Source organism: Equus asinus, chromosome 9, assembly GCF_041296235.1.
Source record: "Equus asinus isolate D_3611 breed Donkey chromosome 9, EquAss-T2T_v2, whole genome shotgun sequence".
In the NCBI taxonomy this organism is placed as follows: Eukaryota; Metazoa; Chordata; class Mammalia; order Perissodactyla; family Equidae; genus Equus; species Equus asinus.
The window spans coordinates 4,965,314-4,983,506 of record NC_091798.1 but is presented as its reverse complement, the minus strand read 5'-3'; the positions used below and the strand labels follow the sequence as shown (position 1 = coordinate 4,983,506).

General features: G+C 38.7%; 1 protein-coding gene across 7 annotated transcripts in view; it reads right to left on the bottom strand.

Moving 5' to 3' along the window:
• Nucleotides 1-18,193, bottom strand: part of RNF130 (ring finger protein 130) — a 115,089-nt gene that overhangs the window by 84,321 nt on the left and 12,575 nt on the right. For all 7 annotated transcript variants that reach the window (XM_044777137.2, XM_070516911.1, XM_070516906.1 and 4 more), the window contains exon 2: nucleotides 332-526. In XM_044777137.2, the coding sequence (XP_044633072.2) occupies nucleotides 332-526 (195 nt within the window). The remainder of the gene's footprint in view (nucleotides 1-331; nucleotides 527-18,193) is intronic.

The window sequence follows — 18,193 nt, the reverse complement described above, 5'->3', positions numbered from 1 at the left end:
GACATAACCTGGACAAATGATTCTAAATCTAACAGAGTATTTTTCAAAGTTATCACATGAAATACAGAAATGTAAAATGACTAAGATTCAATCACAGCCAGTTACTTAATAAGTGCAAAGTTACAGGCTCTTGTGGTCATTATTTAAGAAAAAGAAAAAAATTCAACTAAGGGAAAAAGACATGCATCTCAACAGACAAACGGTAACACCAAAAATAAATACAATAATAGAATTATGTTGAAATGATATGGTTTTAGCGGAGGTAGAATGCCTACCTATAAAGCAATGATTTCTAGGAGGAATAATAAAATCTACAGCCTTTTTGGTTTACCTGGATGAGTCATGGTGACTGGCTCCTCTTTGGATTTATTATTGTAGATGACTACAGCAACTGCATTGTGGAGAGCAGCCCGTGATATTTTTTCTTTAAATGTGCAGTTTCCCCTCTGTAGCAAAGCAATCCACTGTTTGATATTAGGAGGGACAAAGAATCGTGTTTGAGGATCACAGCCCAGATGATCAGCAACTAAACAGAAAAGAAAAAATTAATTTTTTCTCAAGATAAATGAAATCAATCAAGTCTATATCAAAGTGCTCCACTATAGCTCTGAAGCACTTCAAGCAGCTCACTGCCAACAGAACTATGAATACACCCACAGAGGACAGCACAATATATCCAAATCTGTATCTGTACAGGGAGAGACGCTCCATTAAACCGTTACCTATAATGCAAAACAAAGCAGTGAAAAATTCTGCTTAACTTTATAGATTAACAAAAATAAAAAAGACTGATACTATCCAGTGTAGGTTAGTGAAGAGAGGAGGAAGAAAAGGCAAAGACAGAAAACCCCCACAAACCCAGGTGACTGACCTACTCGTGACTTCTGCTCATTCATCTGCACTTACTCGTCTCTCCACACCCCACCTCCGACCACCACCGCCACCAGGAGGAGATGATTGTGCATGGGGTAAATGAGGAAGCCAAACTAATCTCTGATTCAGTTACCAAGCGGTCTTGGTGAAATTCAAGCATGCTTGAACAAATTTCTTAAGTAGTGTCTAAGGAAATTAGTTCAGTTTTGGCTTATATGTGCAAGTTTAAGTAGCTAAAACAACATGAAACTAGAATAAATAGATTATTCCTCTAATTAATATTTATTGGTGAAAATTACTCTACCATGCCACATTAGGATACATGTATAACGTACCATATTCACTAGTTTAACAAGATACATGAAGACACCAAGACTATCCTTTGGGACTACAAATTACACGGCCATTGTTCTAGATTTGGGGGGACAGTTTGTTTCGAATACTCTAAGCATATTTGAATGTGTCAGGGCAAGGTCCTCAATTTTTGATTCTGCAAATATGGTCATCATAGCTCTGGCACCCTTTGTAAATCTTAAGAAGCCACCCCTGGCTGCTCTTCCCATTCCCATCCTCACATTTACAATCAGTTGAAATGCAAAGGAAGGGCAGTCCAGAGGAGGAAAGAAGTCACAAAACGTAAGTTTGAAGACTGCCAGTACGCAGTGCCAGAGGACAGCAGGCCCAAGCCTCCTGGAGGCAGTCACTGCCAGGACTTGGAGAGGGGAACACAGCACACCAGGGTAACACCAGAAGCAAATAAATAATGAAAATACTACATAAGTATTAATCAATAACAAAGGGTATAAAGAGTTTATATGAAGACAACACCAGCGGGAAAACGTTTGCCTTCCACACCCACTGAAGCACACTGCTTAGCAAAGAAATGAAACTGCTTACACTACTTAAGGAAACTGTAAAATGCAGAGATGCCACTAACTTCAGAGAAATGTTACCTCTATCCTTCCCGTTTGACTAATACCTTCCCCCAAATTCTCTTACTATCATGGTGAGGGATTGCAATGAGAGCGTACTTCTCTCAGAGGTCTCCTAATACACAGTAAGTGGGGGAGAAATGATTTCACAATCTGTTGTGACTGATACTGTCCACAACTATGACTCATCCTCTTCCTCAGTTTCTGCATCCTGAAACTTCAGTCCTTTCGCAATCAAATTAAATAGAGAGGAAAAAGCCAATGCCGCACTTTTAGGAGTCAACTACTGAAAGACAGTCAGGCGCTGTGGAACTCCGAAATTCTGAGGCCGACTGTTCACGCATCCAGTGATATCTGTTTCACAGATAATTACGCTATTTTAAAACATAAGCATTTAGGCGATGTGTTATGATAACCTCATTGTTTTGGGAAAACTTCCAATACCATATCCAAATAGGGAGCAATCAAAGAACTGGTTTGAAGTGTTTCATTTGTTATTTTTCAAAACACACTGCTACACAAACCATGAAGAAAACGCCAAATCAAGACTATTTAAAGAATCTGTACGCTTGTCTTCTGTGAAACATTCATTCGTTTTTCTGGGACTTACTCCGTCCTCCCTATGATCTCAGAGCATTCAGTGTAAAGAGGAAACAACATAGTCATGGAACCAGCAAGACCTGGGGTCCAAATTCTAGATCAACTGCTTACTAGCTGAGCAGCTGGCATAGGTTCAATTCTCTGATCTTCAATTTTTACTAATTTACAAAGACTGAAATACAATTCTTATCTCACAAGAGTTATATATGTGAAAAAGTCTACAATAATCCCTCTACTCTTGAGTGCTTAAAAAAATTAATTCCCTTTCCTTTAGTTTTATGAGTGTCACTGCAGCCTGTCCTAGTGATCCAGTCTGGGGCCGTGGGGATTTCTGGCATGAAGGACAGCACAGCTTGGCAGTACACTTCCAGCACACACCTCAAGTTCCCAACAGCTCCCACTCCCCAGCTTCATTCTCTCTCTGTTGCTCCAGTGGTGTCACTGTCCACCTGGAAGAACAGCAGTTCACGAATAGCCACAATGGCTAAGACTAAAAAGACACAGCAGGAAGTGCAACCGTGGAGCAACATCTATCACACGTAACGAAGGAGGGCTTTAAAACCCTCTTAAAGGAATCCCTGCCCACTAAGAGGCTGGGAACAACTGATGATCAAAACAAATTGCAGCAACAGACTGTATCAGCAAAAGTATGTCCCTGTTCCCCAAATTCACCAAATCATGATCCATAACAGGTCTCTGAAAACATTTGCATGAGAATATGCAATAATAAGAATAAGATATTCAAGTTCCTGTTCAAAGCAGCAGTTTTCATTATCAGAAAGAGAAAATAAGGGATTTTCACAACCACTTAATACTGCATATCCTTATTTTATTTATCTCTTCCTGTAATTAAAAAAATAACTTGAACAATGAAAATGATGTTAACAGCTCTAAAAAAACTCCCCAAGAAGACTGATGACTGTCTGTGATTAAGTGGCACTACTTCAACACTTAATATCAGTTGCTTATACTTGAAGCAGTTTATTAAGTACAGAGTATGACATAAAAACCTATGTAATTATGAACCATTAAAATTTGTCAATAGTGATTTTGCTCAAATTCAAAATCATTTTACTTCTGATTTTTTTTTACCTGCCAAACTCAGAAGTGGACATTGCCTCTGACTTCTTCGCATTTATTAGTTATGGTGTCAGGAAGTTTTTAGAATGTATCACGAAAATGTGAATTTATAGATGATATAAAATATTGTATTACAATATCTTACAATTTTGTCAATTATACCTCGATAAAGCTGAAAAACTATTATATTACAGAGAAACTTAACTTCAATTTTTTTTCTGTAGGGCCCTTCCTGCTGAGTCCAGAAATAGTAACAAGACTTTTATTTACTCCTTGACAACAACCAATTATGGAATCCTCACCTCAAAGAATATTAACTTAAATGCTCAGAAACACATTAAGTACCAAAGAGAAATACAATGGAACCAAACACCCTGGTTTTGAATCTTGAACCCCTAAATGTACTGAAGAGGCACGCCTGACACAGAAGTGAAATGGCCACAAGGTGGTAGGAAGCACCAACGTGAAGTGCGCTTAGAAACTTAGGAAGGAAAAGAGCAACACAGTGCTACAGCTGTAGTGGGAGTTGGTACCTAAATGGAGCCCTGGAAAACTGCTCAAGTGGAAAGAGAGGGGTGCGGACGTGACGAGCATGAGAACACTGAACAAAGATTAAGCCTTCTCTTGAACTCTTATGAAAATCAAATAAGATGACACATAAGCAAAAATACAATGCTGTACGATAATCGAGTTCTGAAAAGAAGACCTCATCTGTAATGGGAAAAAGAGGAAGAATACTCTGGCACAAACAATATGTAAGTATTTAAAGAGTTCCCTGAGTGAATAAGTAGATAAATAAATACAATCTGTCTTCCCTACTCCAGCAGCCTGTACTCTCCACCTTGATTCACTTGACTTAAAAGACCTCATCTCTTTATTTTGAGGTCATAATGGGTTATATTATACATTGTGAAATTTCAGGTGCACATTATTATTTCTCCATATTCTGTATAGACTGCATTGTGCTCACCACTAATAGTCCATGGTTTTTACCTGTCACCATATCTATGTGCCCCTTTACCCTTTTTGTCCACCTCGCACCCCTCTTCCCCTCTGGTAACCACTAATCTGTTCACTTTGTCCATGTGTTTGTTTATCTTCCACAAATGAGTGAAAGAAATCATGCAAGCCCTCATCTCTTAAAAGTGAAAACACCCCACCTAATAAGTACCATTCACCATGTTACTGTGTGGGTAATGTTTCCTTCCAGGCCCTGGGACCCAACAATCTGCTACCGCTGTGACAGTCATTCGGGGCTGGGGCACATGATGGTAGGTGGCTGACTTTTCCAGGCGCACAGTGCAGTTGCCCAACACACCTCTCGCTCTCTGAGCCTCTATGTCTTGTTTCCTCCACCAGAAATACCAATCCCACCACTCCGCTGCTGACCACCTCCTAAGCCTCACGTTCCACTGAGATATCTTCTCCGAAACACCTTCTCACTCTCCTGAGGCTGAGCTGGCGTTTTATTCACGTTTCCATGGCATCCTGAGCTCACATCTGTTTTGCCACTTACCGTACCTCTATTGGCAAGTGGCCCTTTATTCTGAGTCTCTCCTGGCGTGTGAGACCCAGCATCTCCTCCAATATGTATGGCACATAGTGGACGCTTTACCTACTTGATGAAGGGAGAAAGGGAAGAATGACAGAGAGAGATTAAGCAAGAAGCGACAGGAAATTGTGGGTGCCGAAGACCTCTCTGTTTTACATGGTAATGCTCTGCCTGGGGTAATGTTTTCTATCAGCTGTTTCCTATAAAATAAGTAAAAATAAAAATAAGCCCAACTAGTTACCCTGGATTTAGATGTTTCCATTGTCAGCTATGTTCTGGTTATTTGCTCTCTTATTTCCATACTAGATTATAATCTTCTTACTCTTTAGATTTCCTGTTTCTACCTTGTCTTTTCTTATTCTCCCTTTGTTAAATTCTATGATACAAAGGAAAAAATACGATTCTTTATTTTTGTTCTCAATTTCTTAATTTTATTTTAATGTTCATTACTGGACTTAAATGTGTAGCTTTCATCCTTTCATCCACTTCCACGGATATAACTTATTCTCTTCCTATTTCTATACTTTCATTAAAATTAGATGTTAAATCTAACATCTTACTTCTTTTTATTAGTTATCTTCATCATTTGTTTAGTCTTGTTGAAATGTTTTACTCTTCTCTCAATTTTTTAACTTATTTGTAAGTTTTAATTTTCTCTTAACCCTATATCCACTTTATTCCTCAAATTTTTTTATCCCCTCTTTCCCCCTACTCCACTTCTATTACATTTTTCCTTTCTGGCAGGAATTGTTCCCATAATGGCCAGCAAAAATGACCTGGATCCCTTTTTGATTCTCAGGAACCTTATATTAATGATAATTCTCTCTTTTTCTTTTTCCTTTCATTTAAACCTGCTGGTCTCTTCCTTTTTAAAAATAAAGAAGAAAAAAAGAGATATCTCAAAAGACTCCTCTTTACTGCCACTTTTTCAAGAGCTGCCTGTATCTGCTGTTCCCATCTCCTCAGTCCCCTCATTCCTCACCACATTTTCATCTCAGCATGCAGCCACTCCACAAAAAGTGCTCTGACTAAAGTACTTGAGGTCATAATGGGTTATATTATATATTGTGAAATTTCAGGTGCACATTATTATTTCAACCAACAACCTCAAGCACCAACAACCTCAGTGCTGCTAAATCCCAGAACACTCCGTCCCCTCCAAACTGATGACTCAGCAAGGTCTGGCTCAGCTGAGCACTGCCCCTCTCGGCTCCCAGGTCCTCACCCTCTGGGCTCTCCTCCTCTTCCTCCTCCACAGCCCTCCTTCCTAGTCTGTACCGACTCCTCTCCCTCTATTTGAACCTTCAATGTTGACATTCCTGAGCACTCAGACTACTGGGACACAGATCTAGGACTCTCTGGGGTTAGAATTGATGGTACACTTTTTTCTTCCTGGAATAATGAGGCTTACTAACATCTCATGTCAATCAGCCCTTTTCTGAGAAACTATCTTTTATTTTTTTACTTACATAAATCCACAGTTCCCAATACACACAACTAAATCGGGTCAATAGTATGCTAAGAATCAGGAGAGGAATATGGAAAATTGCACACACAGAAGGGATCCATTCCCTCCCATTCCAAGCAGAAACTGTTCTTGATCTTGAAGAACTAAGAGGCCTTCTTGAATGTCTACACTGGTGCACACGGATGAAGACATGGAAGGGTATCTCTGTAGGCAGGTATGTGGACACTCTGTCTAACCAGTTTGTTTCCAGGCTGCTTTGCCTCACTTCCAGGCAAAGCCATGGGATCACCTTGGGGTCTGAAGTGAACTCCATTTGTTGCCAAAAAACAAAAACAGAAACCTTAGTTAATTCAAGCATCTACAGATCACCTCTACACAGCCATATCCGTTAAGTGACATTTACTTGCGCCCCACCTCCAGCGGGGAGGGAGACAGATGACGATCAAACATGAGTCACATAGAAGTGAGAACTCAAATTACATTTGAAGGAGAGGCCTCCTCTCTGTTTCCTCTGGGATGTGAACAAGGAAACATATGACTCCCGCTGTTGCTAGCAGCCATTGAGAAAGGGGGATCAATCTTAGGATGAAGTTAAAGCTAACTATGAGGGCAAAGGAAAGAGATCGAAAGGAAAAGGAACCCTGGTAGCACTGCTGAGTGCTGAATCCTTGAGCCCTGACCACAGCCCTACCTTTAAGCTTCTAGCTCTAAGACAGGGTAAATGTCCTCAGTATTTGTAGGCAATCTAAGCAGGAGTTTGTTACTTGGAGCACTTGTGCTTGTGCGAGTCAAGCAGCAGTGGTCAAGGCTGGGGTGTTATCTCTTAACCCACCAGGATCTACATCTGGCAACTCAAGCCCACCAAGGCGGTCAAACCTAAGGAGCAAGCGTCCTTGGAAAAGTTCTTTGACACAAGGAGGCAGCCAAGATGCCAAACCTTTGCCTCCTTCCTTCCGTCACTGGAGGGAAGGGGTAGCTGTTTGGGAGAAAAGAGTTTTGCTTGAAGACTGACATCCAGAGCACAGGTTCTTGATAAGGATCCATATGCAGAATCAGGGGGTCAGCGAAACTTGGATGAGGGGAAATCATTTTTATTTTCAATAAGCTCTAACTGAAATCTAGCATTTTCTTCATCTATGAATGTAGACAATAAAACATCTATAACTCTATAACCAATAGCAATCAACATTAGTTATTACAGATATCACAAAATACTGCTAATTAATCAGACTCACTGCCAGAGCTTGCAACACAACGTGTCAATAAAGCACATATATTACTATGTCAAAACTATCTGAAACACTCTGAAATCATGTTTCAGTGCACTTGGTCTCCTTTAATCCTATTTGGCATTTGTTATTCTGAGAAGCAGTCTACAGGTTTTTCTTCACTAGACTGCAAAAGGTGTCTCAATTGCCAGGTTTCGTCCATCCGTACTATTTACATGACATGTTTAGATCTGTTTCTTTACTTTACTTTGTTCTTATCTGCCCTGTTATTCCTAAGCTTCTTTATAACTTTTGCCCCTCCTTCTCTGCTTCTGAATGCACTGATCAAATTTTCTTTATTCCCCCCTTTTCCTGCATTTATATATTTAAGTTCTACTTTTTTGTGGTTATCCTTAAAACGTTAACATACACACCTGATGAGAAGTTTACATTTAACCAATATCTCTATTCTCTTCCTGAATAACACAAGGCTCTTAAAATATGTCTTAGTTTCACAGAGCTACCATAACAAAGTACTACAAACTTGGAGGGTTAAATGACAGAAATTTATTTGCTCACAGTTCTGAAGGCCAAAAGTCTGAAATTCAGGTGTCTGTAGGGCCATGTGTTCTATGAAGGCCCTAGTGGAGAATCCTGCCTTGCCTCTTCCTTCTGGTAGCTCCAGGTGACCAGTTTCGGGGCTGCATAACTCCAATCTCTGCCTCTGTCTTCACGTGGCCTTCTCTACGTCTGTCTTCTTGACTTCTGTCTCTTATAAAGACTTCTTGGATTTAGGGCCTATGTGGGTAATGTAGGATGACCTCATCTCAAGATTGTCAATTTAATTACATCTACAGAGACCTTTCTTCCAAATAAGATTTCCACACTCACAGGCTCTGGGGATCAGGACATGGACATCACTTGGGCGCCACCATCCAACCCACCAGAGTGCAGCTTCAATCACCCCTTTCCACCTTATGTTTAATTGCTCTGTATTCACTTCTACTTTAATTATCCCTTCCTTAATATTTAATGTTTCATACAGTCACAGTGCTTGTTAAACTTTACCTACAGACGCTCATCAGTCCTTATATTAGAAAGGGTTCTCCAGAGAAACAGACCAGTAAAATGTGTGCATGTATAAGGAGATGTATTATAAGGAACTGGCTCACGTGATTATGGAGGCTGACAAGTCCCAAGATCTGTAGGGTGAGTCAGCACGTTGGAGAGTTCATGGTGCAGTTTTAGTCCAGAGGCTGGCAGGCTTGAGACCTACCAAGAGCCAATGTTTCAGTTTGAGTCTGAGCAAAGGAAAAAGCCAGTGTCCCAGTTCAAAGGCAGGCAAGAGGAATTCTCTCTTATTTGGAGAAGAATCAGGCTTTTTATTTTATTCAGGCCTTCAACTGATTGGTTATTATTATTATTATTTATTATTATTATTATTATTTTCCTCTCAGCACTTTGAAGATATTATTCCATTGTCTTCTGCTTCTTATGTTGAGAAGAGGCTGAACAAAACATTTTTAATTGTGTAGGCTCTGAAATGTTACTTTACCTACTTTTTACTTTTGAATCTAGTATTTAAAAAAAATAAAACGTTTCCTATTTTTCTAATTGGTAATTTTTACTTCTTTGAGTATATTCTAAAGCAACAAATTTTATAATAAATTATTACTCTTATGCACAGAATTTTTAAGAAGAAGGCAACAATAAAAATATCTTCTGTATACCTAAAATGCTACATATATATCAATCAACATTGCAAGAAAGGTCATACACAGCTGAACTGTCAGCAAGTTTAATTGTCAATAGCTATCCATTATCGTTTGTCTTCTACACTTAGTTATTGGATATGTCAAATGGATTTTGATTATTTTTCACATCCTTAGAACTAAAATATATCTCTTGGATGTTCTCCATAACATAATAAAAAGCATTTTAAATGATGGCTAATACAAATCACTTTACCTGAAAAGTCATCTTCAAAGATAATTTCTATTACAACCAATGCAACAAATACTTCATGCAAGAGAGATGCTACAAATCAAAAGAACTAAAAATCACAGCTAGGTCCTCATACAAACACGTATCATAGTACAACATAAGTAAGTGTTAATTATTTAATCCTCATTACTCTCCATTTCACAAAAGTATTACAGTATTGAGTACAACTCTTTCTGAGGGCCTCTTTTCTACTGGCTAGTATCCACCACGTCTTCTTCCCACCTCTGACTATTCTTTCTTATTTTCCCATCGTTAGCCTCTTAGCTGGAGGTGTTCACCAAGGTTCTGCCCTAGACCCTCTTTTCTCAGTGTACAACCTCACCAATTCCCATGGCTTCAACTATGTACCTATATGTAGATAATGTCTCAATCTAAATCTCTCTCTTAAGCTTTAGTCTTTAATTTTTAGTCTTGCTATGTATTTCTCCATGAATACTGAGTATTTCAAACTCATTATCTTCCCCCCTCAAATGTGATCTTCCCATCTGGAAGTCCTGACGGACAGCATCACCATCTCTCTAAACACACAAGACTGAAATCCCTGTTGAAAAATAAGGAAGCGGCTGTAAAGAGACTCAGCTGAGTCAACAGTGTTCAGTTTTCTTGCTGCCACCAAGAGCCCACCAAGACAGAGCACAGCCGCTGACTGCAACTCAACACTGCTGATGCACAGAAGGATGTATGAACACAAAGGGCCCCGAGGAGTAGCTGAAGGCACTGTTTTTCCCCTGGCTTTACTGATGTATAATTGACAAATAAAAACTATATACATTTAAGATGTACAACATGATGAGCTGATATACCTATACAGCGTGAAAGATTACCACAATCAAGTGAATTAACATATGCATCACCTCATACAGTTACTTTTCTTATTTTTGCAGTGAGAACACTTAAGATCTACTCTTAGCAAATTTTAAGTAGAAAATACAGTATTATTAACTATAGTCACCACGCTGTACATAAGATCCCCAGAACATATTCATCTTATAACTGAAAGTATGCAACATCAGAAGGCATTACTAATTCTTGGGCAGAAAAGTAAAGAATGTGGGAGCACTTCTATTTTGTCTTATTTATAACTTCTTTCTTCTGGTACTAGTACTTCTAGTACTAATGACTCTGAAACAATGACAGTGTTGACAAAGACTGGGCTATCTGGAACATAATTTCAAATATCAGAATGATGGATTTAACAATACATTAAAAGGATTATAATCATGATCAAGTGGGATTTATCTCAGGGATGCAAGGATGGTTCAACCACCATAAATCAATGTGATACATCACATTAACAAAATGAAGGATAAAAATCATATGATCATCTCGATAGATGCAGAAAAAGCATCTGACAACATTCAACATCCATTTATGATAAAAACCCAACAAAGCAGGTATAGAGAGAAAATACCTCAACATAATAAAGCCCATATATGACAAATCCACAGCTGACACCATACTCAACAGTGAAAAGTTGACAGCTTCTCCTCTAAGATCAGGAACAAGACAAGGATGCTCACTCTCACTACTTCTATTAATCACAGTAGTGGAAGGCCCAGCCAGAGCAATTAGGTAAGAAAAAGAACTAAAAGTCATCCAAATCTAAAAGGAACACGTAAAAATATGTCTATTTGTAGAAATCCTACAGACTCCACCAAAAAGATTTTAGAACTAATAAATTCAGTAAAACTGCAGGACATAAAATCAATATACAAAAATCTGCTGCATTTCTATAAACTAATAACAAACTATCAGAGAAATTAAGAAAACAATCTCATTTACAACAAAAAAGAATACAATACCTAGGAATAAATTTAAACAAGGATGTGAAAGATCTGTATATTGAAAACTCTAAGATGTCCATGAAAGAAACTGAAGACGACACAAATAAAAGGGAAGATATTCTGTGCTCATGGATTGGAAGAATTAATATTGTTACAATGTCCATACTACCCAAAGCAATCTACAAATTCATTATGATTCCTATAAAAATTCCAATGGTATTTTTCACAGAAATAGAACCACCCTAAAATTTGCATGGAACCACAAAAGACTCTGAATAGCCAAAGCAATCTTGAGAAAGAAGAACAAAGTTGGAGGCACCATGCTTCCTGATTTCAAACCATATTACAAAGCTAAAGTAATCAAACAGCATGGTATTGGCATAAAAACAGACACACAGATCAATGGAACAGAAGAGAGAACCCAGAAATAAACCCACACATATATGCTCAATTAATTTATGACAAAGGAGCAAAGAAGATACATGGAAAAAGGACAGTCTCTTCAGTAAATGGTGCTGGGAAAACTGAATGACTACAAGCAAAAGAATGAAACTGGACCACTATCTTGGACCATACACAAAAATCAACTCAAAATGGATTAAAGACTTAACATAAGACCTAAAACCATAAAACTCCTAGAAGAAAACATAGGCAGTAAGCTCATTTACATCGGTCTTGGGGATGATATTTTGGATTTGACACCAAAAGCAAAAGCAATGAGAGCAAAAATAAACAAATGGGACTGTATCAAACTAAAGAGCTTCTGCACAGCAAAGGAAACCATCAACAAAATGAAACAGCAACCTACGGAATGGGAGAAGATATTTGCAATTCATATATCTGATAAGGGGTTAATATGCACAATGCATAAAGAATTCACACAACTCAATAGCAAAAACATTTCTTCATCTTAGGGTCCTTGTTTATGCAAATTTCTATTCACACACTTCCCCACCATTCCTTACATTTCCACAGGTGCTAGCTAAGTGTGTGATACTGTTGTTATCCCTTGAATGAATGATGTGTGAGTTAAAAGAAATGAGTCATTCTCACAGGGAAAAAAAAAATGATGAGCTAGGAACAGTACAGCTCACTGTTTGGGGGGGAGTATTTGTCCAGAGGTTGGCTGACCAGTGACCAAAGGACTTTAAGCTAAACTGCTGAGGAAGAAAGTAGGAGAACACGGAAAAAAAAAAAAAATCATGAAATCAGTCCCTATGGAAGAAAATTAGAAAAAAATTTACACTGTTAGCCACTACTGACATGAGGAAACAAATGAGGAGGCTTAAAGTTTTCATAATTTGAGATGTCCATAAACTAACAAATATAAGTAATAAAAAGCTTTAAAGTTTACCTTAAATATAAAAAATAATCAGGGGCCAACCTGGTGGCACAGCAGTTAAGTGTGCATGTTCTGCTTTGGCGGCCGGGGCTTGCTGGTCCAGATCCTGGGTGCGGATATGGCACCGCTTGGCAAGCCATGCTATGGTAGGCGTCCCACATATAAAGTAGAGAAAGATGGGCACGCATGTTAGCTCAGGGCCAGTCTTCCTCAAAAAAAAAGAAAAAACAATCAATGAGACTTGTTGAGGCATGTCTCAAGACTGGCCTATAATGATAGAAAAGTATACTTTACCTGAGAAACTACTATTCAGAAGGAAAAAAGGGGAACAGATATTTTCTATCAAGACAATGTATGTCCTTCAAGGAAATTCAAGAGAACAGAACTCAAAAACATGTCCAAGATACGGACATGAGACTTTGATGGGGGCAATTCATCAAGGTCAACTGGCCAAATGGAGTAAATATGAAAGTTCTTAGCTGACCACAAAACTGGCAGACAAGACAGAGCACTGAGAGGGGTTCCAGCTATCTACAGAACTGCAGAAACCTCATTCAGCTAAAAGTAAGGTGTCTAACAAGTTCCTGATCCACTTCACGGTTCATTTAGTCTCCCACAGGATGATGGCTAGGATAACCAGGGGAAACTGCTACCCAGAATCAACACAGACCCAGAATGTGAAGTGATAAGTAACTTGGAAGAAAGCAACCTATCATTTTACAGTTTGCAAAACCCTGGGCAAAGAAAGCTGGGTAATTACAAATCATCTTGATGAGAAAGAAAATGAAGAAGCCAGTGAGAATGCATAAGATAAATTAAACTTTAAGGAAGACACACACAAAAGCTGTAAAGGCAAGTACAGGATAACAGTACAGACTTATAAAATGTTTTTCCAAAAATCAAAACGCCCAGAATGAGCTGAAGGTTGCTAAGAATGACAGGCGCAAGTAAAGGGGCTTCTCTCAGCTCCTTTCCAAAAGATTTTGTTTCAAGTGTTTGAGAGTAAGAAGAATAGGAAAGAAATAAGTCAACTGCTGAGGGCCAATAAAACAAGGAATGAAAACATTTCACCTTTTTTGCTTTTGTTTTCTCTATCAAGGAGAATAACCTGATAACTGCGATGATCAGAGCAAGGCTAAAGGACTCTGAAAACGGGTGCAGAGATTGTAAGAAAGCAAATACATTCTTAGGATAGGTTTCTCTGCTCCACACTCTCATTTCATCTCAGTAAAACTGCTGTTTATAACTTGTGCACTCATGTTGGTTTCTTCAAGTAATCTCCCATCTCATTAAGATAATTTGTAATTATCCAGCTTTCTTTGCCCAGGGATGTGCAAACTTAAAAATGATACAGTTGCTTTCTACCAAATTTCTAGTCACTTTGCTTTATATCACCAAATGCAAAGCAGACTTTGCAGTCCACAGCATATCATCCTCCTCAGCAGTATCAGAGGCAGCTAACTACTTGACTTTTGAGACAATACACACTTCTTTGGCCTACTACCTCTCTCTCTCTGTTTTCTTGGGTATCCAGTTATCCTAGCACCCTTTGTTGAAAAGACTATTCTTTTTCCCACTGAATTGTCTTGGCCCCTTTGTCAAAAATCAATTGAGCATAAACGTAAGGTTTTATTTCTGGATCTCAATTCTATTCCACTGATCTATATGTCTATGCCAGTACCACACTGTCTTGTAGGTAAGTTCTGAAATCAGGAAACGTGAGCCCTCTAATATTGTTCTTTTTCTTTTTTCAAGATTGTTTGACCATTCTGGGTCAACATGAATTTTAGGATTAGCTTGTCAATCTCTGCAAAAAGCCCACTGGTATTTCCTTAGGGTTATGCTGAACCTGTAGGTCAATTTGGGGATACCGTCATCTTAACAATATTAAGTCTCTGGATCCATAAACATGGGATGGCTTTCCATTTATTTAGATCTGTAACTTCTTGTTTTGGAGTTTTCAGTGCCAATGCTATTTTAAATTGTATTTTTAAAAACTTATTTTCTAATTATTCCTGGCACACAGAAGTACAATTAATCTTTTTTTGTGTGTCTTGATCTTGTATCTAGTCACTTTTCTAAATTTATTTGAAATATTAAAAAATCACTGTGAGAGGTAATAGGAAGTTAAGCTTTTCTGATGTTTAATTATGAATTAACGCTGGCTGCTTTCCTCAATTCATGACAGCTGGTTGTGTCTCTCATATGGTATATGAGGTGTCCTGAATGAAGAGTGGGATTTCACAATGTAAAGGGGACGGCAGTGACTCCCTCATGCAAATGTTTGTTTTCAGTTTATTGCAAAATAGCACATATTCAGTTGCATGGATTTATAGATGAGACCATCTAATTTAAACTGTCCCTCATTAAGTGGACAAATGGCTTAAAAAATCCCTGCAAAGTAAACCAAACAGAAATTGACAAGGCTGACATTTCTACTCTTGTACAAGCTCTTTTTAGATACCATAAAAGATCTATTAAAAAATCTAACTAATCATATTTGGGGGAAAAAGCCAAAAAATTAGAAATTAACACGAAGACTATTAGAAATACAGATTTATTACAGCTGTTATTAACTATTAACCTAAGTGTTGGGCCTTAAGATACCATGCCAAAAAAACCCCAATAATATAGTACAACATTTATAAGTATAATGCATAAATTAGGGATACATGTACATGAACAAACAAAAAAGTGTGTCCCAGTACTATGGGGAATGGGTTAGAGGGGGCAACAGGGGACAGAGGGCAGCCAGTTAGGAGGCCACAGTCTAGGTAAGAGATTAGAGAAGGCTACAATAGATGTGGGAGACATGGACACATTTTAGAGACATTTAGGAGTTTGAATAAAGAAGACCGTGATTAATGAGATAAGGGGGCAGGGGTCTAAAGAAGAAGTCTCAGTTTCCAGCATAATGCGTTGCCTAGAAGGTGGTGCTGTTGAACGAAACAGGAAACACTGGAGGAAGAACAGATTTTTGGAGAAAAGATGATCAACTGTCTTGGACATACTGGGCTCAAAAGAAAACTGAGAGGGACAGAACAATTTCACTCCTAAGCATACAGCCATAAAATGTTACATGTGTGTACAAAAGACATGTACACAATGTTAAGACGGCATTATCTGTAACGCCATGCATACAAAGTTAACAAAGAGGCATCATCTGTGGTGTTCAAAGCCAGGACAGTATTTACCTTGGGGGTGGGAGTGCGGTGATTAGCAGGGGACTTCTGCTCTATCTCTTGACCAGGGTCAGGGTTACGGCAGTGTGCTCACTGTGGTAATTCATCAAGCTATGGACTTACAATTGTGTGTCTCTCTGTGTATGTCACAGCTAGTAGAAATGTTAAATTTTAAAAATCTGGTAATCTCACTCCCCAGGTTAAAACCCTTCAACAGCACTGAAATGTTACTACATTTCATGCTGTAACATGGATGAAACTTGAGGACGCTATGCTGAACGAAATCAGCCAGTCACAGAAAGACAAATACTGCACCATTCCACTTATAATGAGGCACCTGGAGTTGTCAAATCAGAGACCGAAAGTAGAAATGTGGTTGCCAGGGGCTGGGGGAGGGGAGAATGAGGAGTTATTGTTTAATAGGTATGGAGGTTCGGTTTTGCAAGATGAAAAAAGTTCTGGAGATTGGCTACACAACAACGTGAATGTACCTAACACTACTGAACTGTACACTTAAAAATAGTTAAGATGGTAAATTTTATGGTATATATATTTTACCATAATTAAAAATTAAACAAACCCTTCGATAGCTTTCTATTCCTCTTGGGATAAAGTCCAAAATCCTAACAGCCTAGAAAGTACCACCTTTTCACCTCCACTGGATACGACTCTCTCCCTTACTCCCCAAATCCTTTCAGTTCCTCAAGCACACCAAGGCTTTTTGTGCCTTTTGGTCTTTATATATGTCCCCTTGGCCGGGAATGGCCTTCCTTTCTGCACTCCTCTTAATTTAGTGTCTGCTCATGTTTTCGTCTCAGCTTAAACATCACTTCTTCAGAGAGGCCTTCCCTGACCATCCTAGACTGCATTAGCTCTCTCATGTATGCTCTCTTAGCACCCTCATACTTCCCCTAAGAATTGTTATTAAATAATTACTTGTGTTATCTGTTTAATAACCACTAAATACACAGATGCTGACTCACCTTGCCTCCCCCTCAGACAGCACAGCGGAACCGCCTGCCCTGCCTGCCACACAGTAAGTGCTTAGTACTATTTGCTGAATGAGCACTTGAAGCTGCTGTCCCACGTGAATTTAGGATTTCTGATCCAGATGGACTACAGTCCAGTGGCAACATGCAAATAAGAAACTGCATCACTGACCATGATCTTTGAGGAATCACATAAGAGAGCTATTAGAAAACTAACCTGTGTAAACAGCACTGCAATATTTAGAAAACGACGAAGATGGATTATGCAAATCATGGACCTGTTAGCGTACCACTAATCTTTAGCGAAATTTCAGAAATGATTATTAAAGGAACAATTTGTAGACACTGAGAAGAGAAAGCTGTAATCATGGGATGCTAGCATAGGTTCATTATGTGTGGGAGGCAGAAAAATGCCCCCATCCCAAGATATCCCCATCCTAATCCCTGGGACCTGTGAATATGTTAGGTTACACGGCAAGAGGGAATGAAGTCTGCAAATCAGTTGACTTTAAAATAAAGAGATTCCCCTGGACTATGTGCATAGGCCAATGTAATCACAGGGTCTTTTAAATGTAGAAGAGGGAGGCAGAAGGTCAAACTCAGACAGAGAGCTTTGAAGATGCCTCAATGCTGGTTTTGAAGCTAGAGGAAGGGGCCACAAGCCAAGGAATGCAAGCAGCGTCTAGAAGCTAGAAAAAGCAAGGAAATGGATTCTCCCTTAGAGTCTCCAGAGGGAATGCAGTCTTGCCAATGCCTTGATTTTAACCCACTGGGATCCATTCAGACTTCTCACTTCCAGAACTGTTAGATAATAAATTTGTGTCGTTTTAAGCTACCTAGTTTGTGATAATTGGTTACAGTGGCAATAGGAAACTAACACACCATGGCTAAGCCATGCAAGATTTGCTTCTTTTTGTTCCTTGCCATAGCTCCTGACCTAGCAAATCAGGAAGAAAGTAAATAAAACATCTTTATGTTTTTTATACCAAAGCACTTATGTCTTTTATGGTATCATAAGATAAAGAAAATGCACCAAATGCAAAGAGAGTAAAGTGAATTAGAAAACTCCGTGAAATGCCTCCCCCAGCAAAGTGCTGATTAATAGAATAATGTCAACCACCTTAGAAGATTTTTTAATAATGCACAAGAAGGATCTGTGCATTCACACTCTTCAATACT